The 12,556-nt window shown below is 45.1% G+C and overlaps 1 protein-coding gene across 11 annotated transcripts in view; it reads left to right on the top strand.

The window, feature by feature from the left end:
* Window positions 1–222: 222 nt before the first annotated feature.
* dgki (diacylglycerol kinase, iota) overlaps window positions 223–12,556 on the top strand; it is a 51,240-nt gene continuing 38,906 nt past the window's right edge. For all 11 annotated transcript variants that reach the window (XR_011078043.1, XM_068586666.1, XM_068586664.1 and 8 more), the window contains exon 1: window positions 223–596. Coding sequence is in view for 10 of the 11 variants with exons in the window: in XM_068586666.1 (XP_068442767.1) it covers window positions 358–596 (239 nt within the window). In the remaining variant the exon portion in view is untranslated. The remainder of the gene's footprint in view (window positions 597–12,556) is intronic.

Below are 12,556 nucleotides of genomic sequence, written 5' to 3'. Positions count from 1 at the left end.
GTAAACAAACGTCATTATTTCTGTGAATCTTTTATTTTGAAGAACAAGACGCTCCACTTCCGGCCGACGTCGCCGACTTGACGCAGCTCGTTTCCAGTTGGTTCGGGGCTCGTGAGTGCAGTTCGGTCTGATGTCCAGGCGGCTGCGCGTGCTGCCGTGCCTGGCTGCCATACATAAAGGCGGTCAACGGTCAGGAATCACAACGGTCGACCCGCGCGAGCACGTCAGTGGCGTCGTTTCTACTCCCCGAAAAACCGCCCGGTTTTCCGCTCCGCCACCGGCACCGGTGTCCCCCCACGAGCCGGTACGGAGGGTGCGGGGGTCCAGAGCGGGGCGACACAGCCGAGACCGACCAGCATGGACCCCCAAGCGAAGCAGCGAACCGGCCCGGCGGCGGCGGCGACAGCGGCGGCGGTTGGGGGCTTCAGCGGGCGCCTGGCCTCCCTGGGAGCCGATGGGGGCGACTCGGAGTCCGGAGCCGGCTCGGAGGAAGCTGGCTGCGGCAGCGACACGTTCAGCAGCCTGCCCGACATTGAGCAGGAGACCCTGGAGGAGAAATTAAGAGGACTGGCGTTCAGAAAACAGACCTCGTATCGGTGAGTGGGGCTGCTGGGAGGATGCTGGGAGGGATACTGGGGAGAGGGTGGGGATGTATTTATGTCTGTTATTAATTTTTCCTTCGTGATTATTGTATAAATGCTATAAAAAAGGGTGATATGTTAGCTTGAAAAAGCTTATGATAAACACACACACACACAAAGAGGAAGAGGGATTATATTAGAGTTTTTTTTATGTGGGTGTTAATTATAAAAGCATAATTCTTATAAAAGCTACACATGTTGACTGTTTAACGAGCTGTGTCACAAACACACACACACACACACACACACACACACACACACACACACACACACACACACACACACACACAGCCGCAGCATTTTAGCCCATGACAGAGATGGATCAAAACAATTTTTGCACATGCAACAATGTGTGTGTGTGTGTGTGTGTGCGTGCGTGTGCGTGCGTGTGCGCGTGCGCGCGTGCTTGCGTGCGTGCGTGAAAGTGCTCATTTCCCAGTGGTGCTGTAGCCCTGTTGTGTTGGAGCATGTGAAGAGGGGAGAGGGAGCAAAAACAGTATTGATTTGTGGGTTGTGTGTGTGTGTGTGTGTGTGTGTGTGTGTGTGTGTGTGTGTGTGTGTGTGAGCGTGAGCGTGTATGTGAATGCCAGCAGCAGCCTGACACCCTGGTGCGACTGGCAGCTGCTGTTGATAGTGAAAACTGGCCAAAGACCAAACACACGTGTGCACACACACACACGCATGCATGCGTGTGCATGTATGCACACGCATGCACACGGCAGTTCTTGTTGTCAAGTGTCAGTCAAGAATGTGTGTCATCCATCAGCCTGTCAGTCTGTCTGTCTATTTAGCCGTTTGTTTGCGGCCCTGTGAATGTGTGTCAACCAAAATGATCTGCATTCGGAGGTCAAATCAATCATTTTAACTTGTTTGTATCCGATCGATTCATTTGTGAGTCCGTGGCGGCAGAGCAGAGCAACAGTTTGCGTGCGTAAAACCGCCAAAAACGTCTATTGAATATCTGTTGCTTTGTCATGCATGTTATGCAGCGATGAGGTCATATATCAGCCTGGTAATCTGTGTTCTCTAAATGATATACAATAAACTAATATCAATTAAACATGAAGACAAGGATCACCCGTAATTAAAGTCCCAATCAGATTAAATGTGCATCATAAATAATAAATAGATTTAAGCAGAATATACTGGCCATTTGGGAAAAGGTTCATCCAATTTAAAGAGACGGGATGCTACAAGATAATCCTATTACAATCCATCTGACAGATGATAATTTGCCAGATTTTATTATATTTTGACCATCCTTAGTTTTTTTAAACACCTGTTTGAGCTCCAAGTACTGCAGAGCAAATACATTACCAAGGAATACATGCACTCCTTCACTTCAGTCATCATGAGTCTCTCCTCCTCTGTGGTTTTCTCTGAGGGGAAACCATCTTTTGTCCAATCAGGTTTCCAGGAGACGCTGCGTCGTCGGGGAGCCGCAGCTGGCTCGTCTTGTCCAATTTAGTAAAAAGCTGGAGTACTTTGTTTTGATGAATCTGTTGCTTCAGTCAAGTAAACTGCTGAAAGGGTGGATTCAGTAAATTGTGCGCGTCAGAACCTTTATTTATGCAATGTGGAGTAAAAGCTGGCTGTTGTGACATGTGCTGCAGAGTTTTATTATTCATTCAACATGAATTTAGCATACGAGGGAGACATTCGGGATGTCTAAATGTGCACTGACTCACCTCATGCACACCGATGCACTCAAATCTCTCCGTTCATTGCGCTGAACACTGATTGAAATAATTCAAAATTCAGTCAGATATTCACGTTTTAATGCAGCATCCACAGTTGACATGTGTGGATGCTGCTAGCTAGCTTTGTAGCGCTAGCCTACAAAGGAACTCCTCCTCGGTCAAATTACTTTTTTTAAAGACGCTCTTTATTGGCTTAATCAGTGGTTTGTGGTTGTGGTTTCACAGGAGTTTATATGCCGGGCTATAAATGTATCTTCTTGCAACTTCAGTGGCGACGACGGTCTGTTGGACGTTTCCCCGAGATGTCAAACTATTTCTTTTACATACAAATATGGAGGCCGCTACTCGTGAAGGCGTCGGCATAATGCCCCCCCCCTCCTCCTCTTGCTTTGTGGTCGATTCCCGTGTCGTTTTATTCGGCGCTCGTGTGCCGTAAAACGGCCTCGTCGGAAACCCCCGGTTTGATTGCTTTCATTTGAAAAGAGAACATTTGGCTCGTGTAAGTGCGGCCATTGTTTGCTGTTCTTAAGAAAAATGTATTCTTGAGGAAAGCACGAGTGCACCCTCACTTATTTTTAATGGAGATTTTGTGTCGCCCCTCGAGAGAGGAAAAAGATTCTGCATCACAATGGAAACAACATTTATTGTAACTCCTCTACACAGTATGTCCATTGTATGGAGTGGATGAATGCAGCCTGGTGTCTTTAATTATGTGAAATAAGTCATCTTTTTTATTCCCCTGCCCATACATGACGATTGCGGCGCTGTTTTGACCTTTGACCTTCTTGGATAAAAGCTATGAAGACGTTGTGAAAATATTCCTCTTCATGGGATCAGGCATGTGGAGGGAATGACATTAGCCGGTCAAGGGGGAGGTTCGTAAGAAGGTAGTTTACGCAGCTTTGAAGTGGCCGGTGCCGAGGATTGAATTACCATATGTGGCAATATGAAAGAGCTGAGAAATGATGGCGTTGAACATCAAAGCTAATGTGTGCGTGTGTGTGGTAGGATGTGTTTATGGCAGCGTAAGGCACGTGTAACTTATCTGGCAGACATTCGTCACACTTTGTCTGTGTGTGTTCTCAGAATACTGTCCCTCCTTTTATCTATTCTTAGACGTCGCACACCCGTCTGCCTGCGTGACTGTCAGAAAGACGGTTGCTTTGTGTGTGTGTCTGTGTGTGGACGCCAGGTTAGTCTGGAAGACATCACTTGAGTAAGCTAGTCCGTCGACCAGCTGGACACCCGATCTGTGAGAGAGCCAGTGAGTCAGGAAGTTGTTTTCCTGGCACTGCCCCGTCAGCTGGTCATCGGCTCATTCGTACATTTATCTTTGGGCCCATCGAGCCGTCAAGATAGAGTCGTCTCCCAGTAAATCTAATGGAGCTCCGTCTTGATAAACTCACCATTCCTGAAAACCTTTCTCAAGGCCTAACGTGCGTCTACACGTCTGCAATGTTTGCAACTACCATGGAACTGATGTCATAATACACTGATGGCGGAACCAAGATATGCATATAAAATATTCAATGCAACTTGGATGGAATTTGTGGTAGGAGATATGATGATATATAATATAATATATAATTTTCATTATCGAGTCGTTTCTAAAGGATTGTAAAATGAAAGAGGAGCCTGACGCCAAGCCTTCAAATTGCTTGTTTCGTCTGACCAACAGTCCAAACTACGTGTGTGTGTGTGTGTGTGTGTGTGTGTGTGTGTGTGTGTGTGTGTGTGTGTGTGTGTGTGTGTGTGTGTGTGTGTGTGTGTGTGTGTGTGTGTGTGTGTGTGTGTGTGTGTGTGTGTGTGTGTGTGTGTGTGTGTGTACACGCACACACGCTGCAAAGAACAGCACCCAATTTGCAAATCGAAGCTGCTGCAACAAAAGAATTTTGCGGCATTCATGCATGAAAAGTGAGCGAGCAGATTCATGGATTATCAAAGCGATTGACTAATCAATTCAGCTCCAGTTGCTGATCAATAAGCAACCAGACGATTCATGGCAATTTATTTGATGATGTTTACATGAGTTTTGCATTATTGTGATGAAATATATTGATCGACAAAAAATACAATTTTTTAAAAATATTTTTATGTAACAAAATGCAGATATTTTATACACATGTGACATTATGATTAATTTTGAGATTATATTTATTATTTATATTTGACATATCGCCCCACATTTATGCAAGATTTGATTTAAAACACTAAAATGATGTTACATGTAAAACAAATACTTTGGTAAATCAATTTAACTGCATTTCTTTGTATAGATAACGTTGCACGATCATATGCTGTCATCACAGCATGATTCCATTAAAGAGAGATGAGTGTGACATTAAATTATGAACAACTTTGAGCCGAACCAGAGCTCTCAAACCAGTCCAGCGGAGCATCGCTCCGCTTTAAGGACGAGTGAGCTGTTGTTTCCTATCTTTAGTTTTTTGGTTTGTACAGATTTCCCCATTTGGACGCCGCAAAAAAAAAACCCGAACCATGACGTTACAGCGTGATGGATGGGGGCTTTAAATGACTATTAGACCCTCCACCTTGCCTCTAAAACCACAACTCTGCTCGGTCGACATGCCACTATGACCAGTTCAGAGAGGGGGGATAAAAAAAATGACAAAGAAACAAACACTTTGTTTCGTCAGCCAGCTTATTGTGTGGTGAGATTTCACCACTGCCTCCATGGGAACTGGTGCAGAAACAAGCCGCCACAGGACAGGATGTCGTAACGTTATCCCCTCTCCACTATTCACAGCCCGCTCTGTACCAACAACGGATCAACCGACGATACAGCCACCGTCATACACTTTGGGTTTCATGTCTTCTTAGGCACACGGGGACAATATACAGTCGGGACGGGGGGAAGAAAGACCGGGGAGACATGAAGAGAGGCAAAAACATGAAAAGATATAAATGTATCTCATGTCGCTACTGCTGTGAACCACCTGCAGGGGTAAACAGTGATCAAAGGCCTTTCATCATCGGATGCTGCCAGCATACAAAACTCTCTTTACAGCCTTCAATTAGGCCAAAATACAGAGAGTCGGAGGGGAGGGGTGAAAAAGATGGAGAGACAAAGTCAAAGCTGTGTCGCAAACACGATAGAAGGGGGAGGAATAGACTGTTGCTGGCGCTTTTAGAGGACAATTACTATGTTACCCAACAGAGAAGTGATTCATTAGTGGGAGCGATAAAAGTTAACTAGCTCTAAAAATAAAGTGATAACTTGTGTGACTTCCAAGACTTTCTTCAGGCGTTAGAATAAAGCATCTAAGGTCGCGGGTTTATTTTTAAGTTGGCGACAAAGCGCTCACAAGTCTCCGTCTTTACGCCAAACGCTTGAATTGCCCTGCAACAACATTTACAGTTCACAAAATATGTACATTTGAAATGATTCTATGCACTTGAAAGTCCAGCCTTTATCAGATTTCATCTGCGTGCTCGTACCTCCGCGGGTCTTAAAGGCGCTCATGAATTTTCAACCTTGTGATCCGAGTTTTCATTTCTTTCTACAACAACTAAGCGGGTCAACAGCCGAAGGGGAAGAGAGATTTGAGATTTAGAAAAAAACCTCTGTGACGCCGTGTTGTTTATTTACCGGTAGTAATTGTCTAAACCGAGCAATGCATCACAGCGCCGCACAATAGCCCTGGCTCCTGGGAAATTAGGTTTAGGAGGCCAACGCAGAAAAACAATACTCATTACACACAACAAGGAACAACATGCAGCACATTTACTTCATCACAAGGAGTACTCTCATATTGTCTTCTTTTAATCTCGTGATACAGAAAGGAAAGACGTGGCAGCTTCTGATTTTGTGTAATTTGTGTAAATCCTTTTTAATTATGAACGTCAGCGTTAGAGGAAGTCATGGAGTTGGTGCATAAATCAGCAGTACTTGATTTGCTAAAGCTACACAATTGTTGTATGAATTTACACGACCGACATCCAGGGCCCTCAGAGGGTGAACCGTCCAGACCGTGTTGCTCCTGAGTGAAATATCTCGACAAGTTCTGGATGGATCGGCCAGAAATTTCACAAGAGCACCCACGTTGCCCAGAGGGTGAAACCTTGCGATTTTGGTAATCCCCTTCTCTACGCAGCACCGGCAGCAGCCGGTCAAAGTTTTCATTTATCCGGTCAAATATCCCGACAACTCAGGGTTTCCAGATTACAGAATGTTTCTTCGGTTGACTCGTAATGAGCTGGTGTGTTTCCTGGAGTTGTGTTTATGTAATCCACGAGTGATTAAATCCAACTGTAACAATAATACATGAGATTAAGTGTTAGCACGACAAGGCTCTTCGCCCTGTGTTTGTTTGCATTGTGAGTACTTTCTCCCTCCTCCACGTCAGGGCTAAAATGGATTAAATCAAAAAATCAATAGGGAACGAGAGCTTTCACCTCAATACATCTGCATGGCATCTTGTAGGAAGCGCTGCTCGCTTCTGCTTTATACAGCCAGTGTAGGAGTCAGGTTTTTGTTGCTGGGTCTGTGTTAAATTCAGTGGAACGCTTGGCTCAGAGTCCGGGCAGCTTAAAGACACTCATGAATCTTTAAGCAGACGATCACAGCACCAATTGTTGATGAAATACAAGGCTCACTGACACAATTTCCCCTCTCATCTCGTCCTCGGGATGGATGAACAGATATATACATGCATATTGATGATACTCTTTTCCTGCTAAGAAGAGGAGGAGGAGGAGGAGGAGAGTAAGCTGTTTGGATGTATGGATAATTCAAAAGACATAACAGGTCAACAGATATACAGTTAATATATATTTCAAAGCAGTGTGCCATAGCGTGTGCTGCTATGAAGCTGCAGTTGGCTTTTCATCTTTAATATCTTAAGAGCTGTTCATTTCATGGGTCGACTCTGTGTCAGCGGAGAGTTTCCCATCATTTATTGGACTGGACTCCGTTGAAAATGTTGTACAAATTATTAATTAAATCCATTTTATTTAGCAGTGTTTTATCATTTTTATTATCGATTTTACTCCGAGGTTTATTTTCTCAATAAAATGATCTTGTCTTTTATAAAGTGTTAGAAAATAGTCAGTGGAGATTTCTGGGCGATTTCTCTCTTGAATTCAAGTTGAAGTCCAGATTGAACTAAATTATATCAAAGCACAGAGCTCACAGTGATAAAACAGGTAGCAAAGTGTTAAGGCTTGAATTGACCTCAAATGCATTCAGAAGCAGCCGCTACGAGGCCGTTTACCGACACCTACGGGTGCAATGTGGCTCGTTAGTGGAAAAACTAGAGCCTTTCACGTTTGGTTTTGTTTTGCGGCCGATCAGGTGAAGTCGTTCTTAATAAACGGAGCATTTTAAATCATCATTTCTGCCCCGACACGTTGCTTGGAGGCCTTTTTTGTGTCCTGGAGGCAGTGACGGTGATGTGCAGCCTGTCGGTCACGATATGATGCGGCGGGTTTCTCCGCTCTTCCTCTTCCTCTTCTCTTTCCATAGACAGACCGAGGTGTTGGTACCCCATCCCTCCCTACACCCTTCTCTGAGCAACGGTGCTGTGTTTGTGTACGCTCCTGCATATCAATCATTTTCTGCTAAGAAGAAGAGGGATGATGATGATGACTGTTTTAGGAACAGAAGTGAGATTTCTGCTCTCTCTTTCCTAGCCTTTTCAGGAGTGTTTGAGAGAGCAACCGAGTGTGTGTGTGTGTGTGTGTGCTTGTGTGTGTGTGTGTGTGTGTTGGAGGTTATTTTGCCCATAATGCAGTGTGCTGAGGCATTATGGGGGATTGACTGTCAGGAGCCGCTCCTTATTAGTCGTCTGGCTGGCTGTAAGAGGCTTTCCCTGCTTGGAAATAGAGCTGAAAAAAAACAGAAAAATGGAGGGTGAAAGGCGAAAGAGAAGAGAAAAAGGAGAAGTGGATCTTCCTCGTGCAATAGAGAAGAAAGAGGAACCTCGGTGAAGATTAGTCAAGTACTTCCTTCTCCATCACACACCTAAACAATTGCTTGTGTCTCTGGACGGCTTTCACACGCCGTACGTGTCCGTTTACATTCCTCAAACGTAAAGGAAAGAGGCCACGTTAACGTACACACAGTCCTCAATGACACGAGAGAGGAAACCTTCCACTGTCGTGATTATTCCACGTGGAAAGTGTTCTTCTCTCATGATTCAGTGGTTGTGTTTCAGCTGTATAGCAACAGGAGGTTTACATCTTGATGGATTTGCAATTATTAGTGCGAAACATTTATTAAAATGGATTGTTTTTTCACCACGTAACGCTCAAAAGTTTGTGATGGCACAGAGCTGCTCTACCTGCTGGGTTTTTATGCTCGTGATTGACATTGTGTGTGTGTGTGTGTGTGTGTGTGTGTGTGTGTGTCGACAGACAGACAGCTGGCCGGGTGATTTGATTAAATGGTTAATTTGCCGAGCGAGCGAGGGACTGGATTACTACTTCTGACCCGCGGCGTTTCAGGAAGAAACAAACCCTTTTATCCGCCGGATGATTGGCTGACTGCCGGTCTGGCTTCCTGTGTCGGTGTGTTTGCTGACTGTTGGTGTGGACGATGGATGAGAGGCAGTAATTATCTCTCTCCGTCACTTTTTTGTTTTTTATTTTGTATACTTGCATGACGGTTGTTCCAAGCTTTGGGAGGATCACAGGTGGACCGAAGATCTGTTCTCTCTCTCTCGTCGGCGTTTGTTCTGGTGCGCTGTCCACGTTTGCATTAGTACTCTTAAAGTCGCGCCTCCTCTCGCACCTCCAGCTCTCCCATCTGTCTCCTTACAGCCGATGATGAACCTGTGGAGTCCACGGCCGAGGCCACGCCGACTCCATCACTGCAACTCCAACTAAACCATGCAGCTTTCCAATAAATGGACTATAACTAGTGTTTTTCCTACAAATGCATTAACGTGAGCGACCATGTTCCTTTCATACACGTTTAATACTCAATTAAAGGATTTCTTTCTACAATATTTAGCTGTAAAGAGACAAAAGTAGCTGTTTTTGTTATATTTTCTAGCATCGCTTTCAAATCTAGAACAGCTTTTTTAAAAACATGAAACACATTGAGTTTTCTTATGGAAGAACAAAACCACAATTTGAATTTCCCACAACGTTTGTGACCCCCTGGTCTCTAATTTGTCGTCCTTATTTTGAGCTTTTGTACCAGATGTATTCCCCACGCTAAAGGACCGGCTAAAAAAGGGCCGTTTTATTTTTCAGAGTTCATTCTCGTTGCTTTATCGTCGAGTAAAATAATCTGTTTAATGTATTTTAAAGGGTTTTGATGGATATATGAGAGAGAGAGAGGGAGAGAGAGAGAGAGAGAGAGAGGGAGAGAGAGAGAGAGAGAGAGAGGGAGACAGGGAGACAGGGAGGGAGAGACAGGGAGAAGGAGAGGGAGAGACAGGGAGGGAGAGACAGGGAGACAGGGAGAGACAGGGAGAAGGAGAGGGAGAGGGAGAGAGATATGGCTCTGATGCCAAATGGTTGCGCTGACTAATTTGGTGGAGCTCACAACCAGCTGCTCCATCAGCTCCACATCCACAGAGGAGAGATTTGGGCTTTTATTCCTTTCTTTTGATCTCTCTATTCATCGCTCTGGCGAATGAGGCCGAGCACCAAAACTTATGGTTGAGACATCTGCATCACCTCCTATTTATAGCTCTCTATTCACACACATACACACACACACACACACACACACACACACACACACACACGTGTGTACATTAGCATGATTGTAAACATGTATGTGCTGCGTGGATTAACCACGCGTTTTGGAAGTGTCTCTTTGTGATTGTGTGTGTGTGTGTGTGTGTGTGTGTGTGTGTGTGTCTAATGCAGGTAGGATTACTGAGCACTGATCATCGCTCAGCTCTCAGAAAGATGAGTCCCCACTCAACCTCAAAGCTCTCACACACACACTATAAGGCAACTCTCTACTTAAATAATTCTGTTTTTTTTAAGCGTTTCCTTTACTGGTTTTTGGATTTTGTCTCTGACTCACATGCACATACGCTCGTTCGCCGACACACAACCACTCACGCATTGCTGGTTTTGGATTTTTGGAACACACATACACACACACACACACACACACACACACACACACACACACACACACACACACACACACACACTACCTCGCCCACACATACACACACTATCTCGCCCACACACACACGCTCACACACGACCTTGCAGACCTCAGCTGCAGAGACCCGCTATAATTAGTGAGACAGCATCTTTATCTCTCTCTCTCTTTCCCTTTCTCTTTCTTTTCTGTGTGTGTGTGTGTGCACTAATTGCTTAGGTTGGATGAGAGTCATTTGTAAATAATTCATTTTATTAGGCAGCTGTAGCTCGAAGTTAGAGAGACGGTAAACTTACCTGCTTTCTCTCACATTCTCTCTGTTCTTTGTCTCTCTTTCTTCCACTTTGACTTCTCTTTCTTTCTCTTTTTCTACACTTTCTCTGTTTCTTTTTCATCCACTTTTTGCACCCCCCCCCCCCCGGCTTCTGTCACTTTTCCTTTTTTTTCTTCTTCTTCTTGCCCTCCTCCTCCTTCGTCGATCTATCCGTTTCTCATTTTCTCTGCTTTTCTTCTCTCTCTCTCTCCTGTGTGCGTCTATTCTAAGCAGTAAAGGTCAGATAGAGATGCACAGCACGGATCTGAGCCTCCCCCACATTATGTACACACACACACACACACACGCACACACACACATGCACACACACTGTGTAATTACGTAGGTGTCAGAGGACAGTGTGAGCGAGAGGAGGAAGTATCCCTCCTATGTTCTGGCCATGGTTCATGACTTGTATCAGCTGATTGTAGTTCAGAGTACATGTAGTTTAGAGTACTGCGTCACATTTCTTCTCCGTGGTATTTCTACTTCAGCTGAAGTAAAGGATCCGGATGCTTCCTCCATCACTGGCATCAAACTTATAGCTCCAGGTTGATGAAGATGAGGGACACGAGTTGATGAGGATTTGGGTGTTACAACCAATAGAACCTCATGCTACATTCAAAATGGTGACTGAAGGGAGGAGCCAAGCTTCCACCGGCCCACAGCCAACATTCACACACATTCACAGCTATGGGAGCAATTTATGGTTAAGTGTCTTCCTCAAGAACACATCCACATGGGCTAGCGGAGCCGGGGGGCTCGAACCACCGACCTCCTGATTCCACCACTGAGTCGGGTTGAGTCTGCTTCGATCCGGCTCGCGATTCAGCCGCCGACGGCAGCAACGCAGCACGAGACACCGCCTCAAATCTGAGTTTCCTATTTGCATGCATTTGTGTATTTCCATTGACTTTGCGCCGCCCTAAAAGTTTGCATCCCCTTCAGTCCCTGAACACACCTCATGGACTAAAAACAAACTATCCACAGTCCCACTGCGCTGTTTAAGTAAACGCTCGGCAGGAACAATCAGGGACGCGTGTGATGAAACTCTGTTGTGTTATTTGAAATCAAGTTTGCTGTGATCACCTGTCTGTGTGTGCGTCTGTGTGTGTTGTTGTTGTTGTTATCGACAGCTCATCTATACAGCACCCTTTGTTTTTGCATGTCTCCCGTGGGTGTTGGCATTGACAAAACCCAGAACATTGCCTTGTTTATTAACACACGCAACTGTCTTACGTTCGGTGGAGCGATGAGCGACTCGGGGCTTCGCTTCAACGCGCTCACGGGTCGTCTTCACGTTCCTGAAGCTGTCTCACCCTCCTGGAGGCTCTTTCTTTCTTTGCCTTTTTGATTTTTCACGTTCCCCTGCAGGCTCGTACTGCCTTTATGCTCCTTCTTGTGTGTGTGTGTGTGTTTCAGCATTATGTTGAGCTGACACTTCACCGCTGTGACTGTTCGTAGTGCGGCTCACAGACAACAAGCAGTTCTCTCGCTCTCGTCCTCTTTTTTCCACTTATAGAAACAGAGTGGGTTTTGTGAGTGGGAGTTTTGGGAAAGAGACTCTGCTGACTCTGCAGAGAGAGAGAGAGAGAGAGAGGGAGAGGGAGAGAGAGAGAGAGAGAGAGAGAGAGAGAGAGAGAGAGAGAGAGAGAGAGAGAGAGAGAGAGAGAGAGAGAGAGAGAGAGGTTTTCTCTTCAATGTACAGCGGCTAAATCGTGTTTTCAGGCATTTGTGTTTATTTGAATATAATCAAAATATTCTGTAAAACTGGAACTGACTTTGTTGACCAGTAAATCAACCAGTAGGA

Source organism: Clinocottus analis, unplaced genomic scaffold, assembly GCF_023055335.1.
Source record: "Clinocottus analis isolate CAN_PGR_092001 unplaced genomic scaffold, fCliAna1.0.p SCAF_20, whole genome shotgun sequence".
Taxonomy (NCBI): domain Eukaryota; kingdom Metazoa; phylum Chordata; class Actinopteri; order Perciformes; family Cottidae; genus Clinocottus; species Clinocottus analis.
This window is presented reverse-complemented; position numbering and strand designations above follow the sequence as displayed.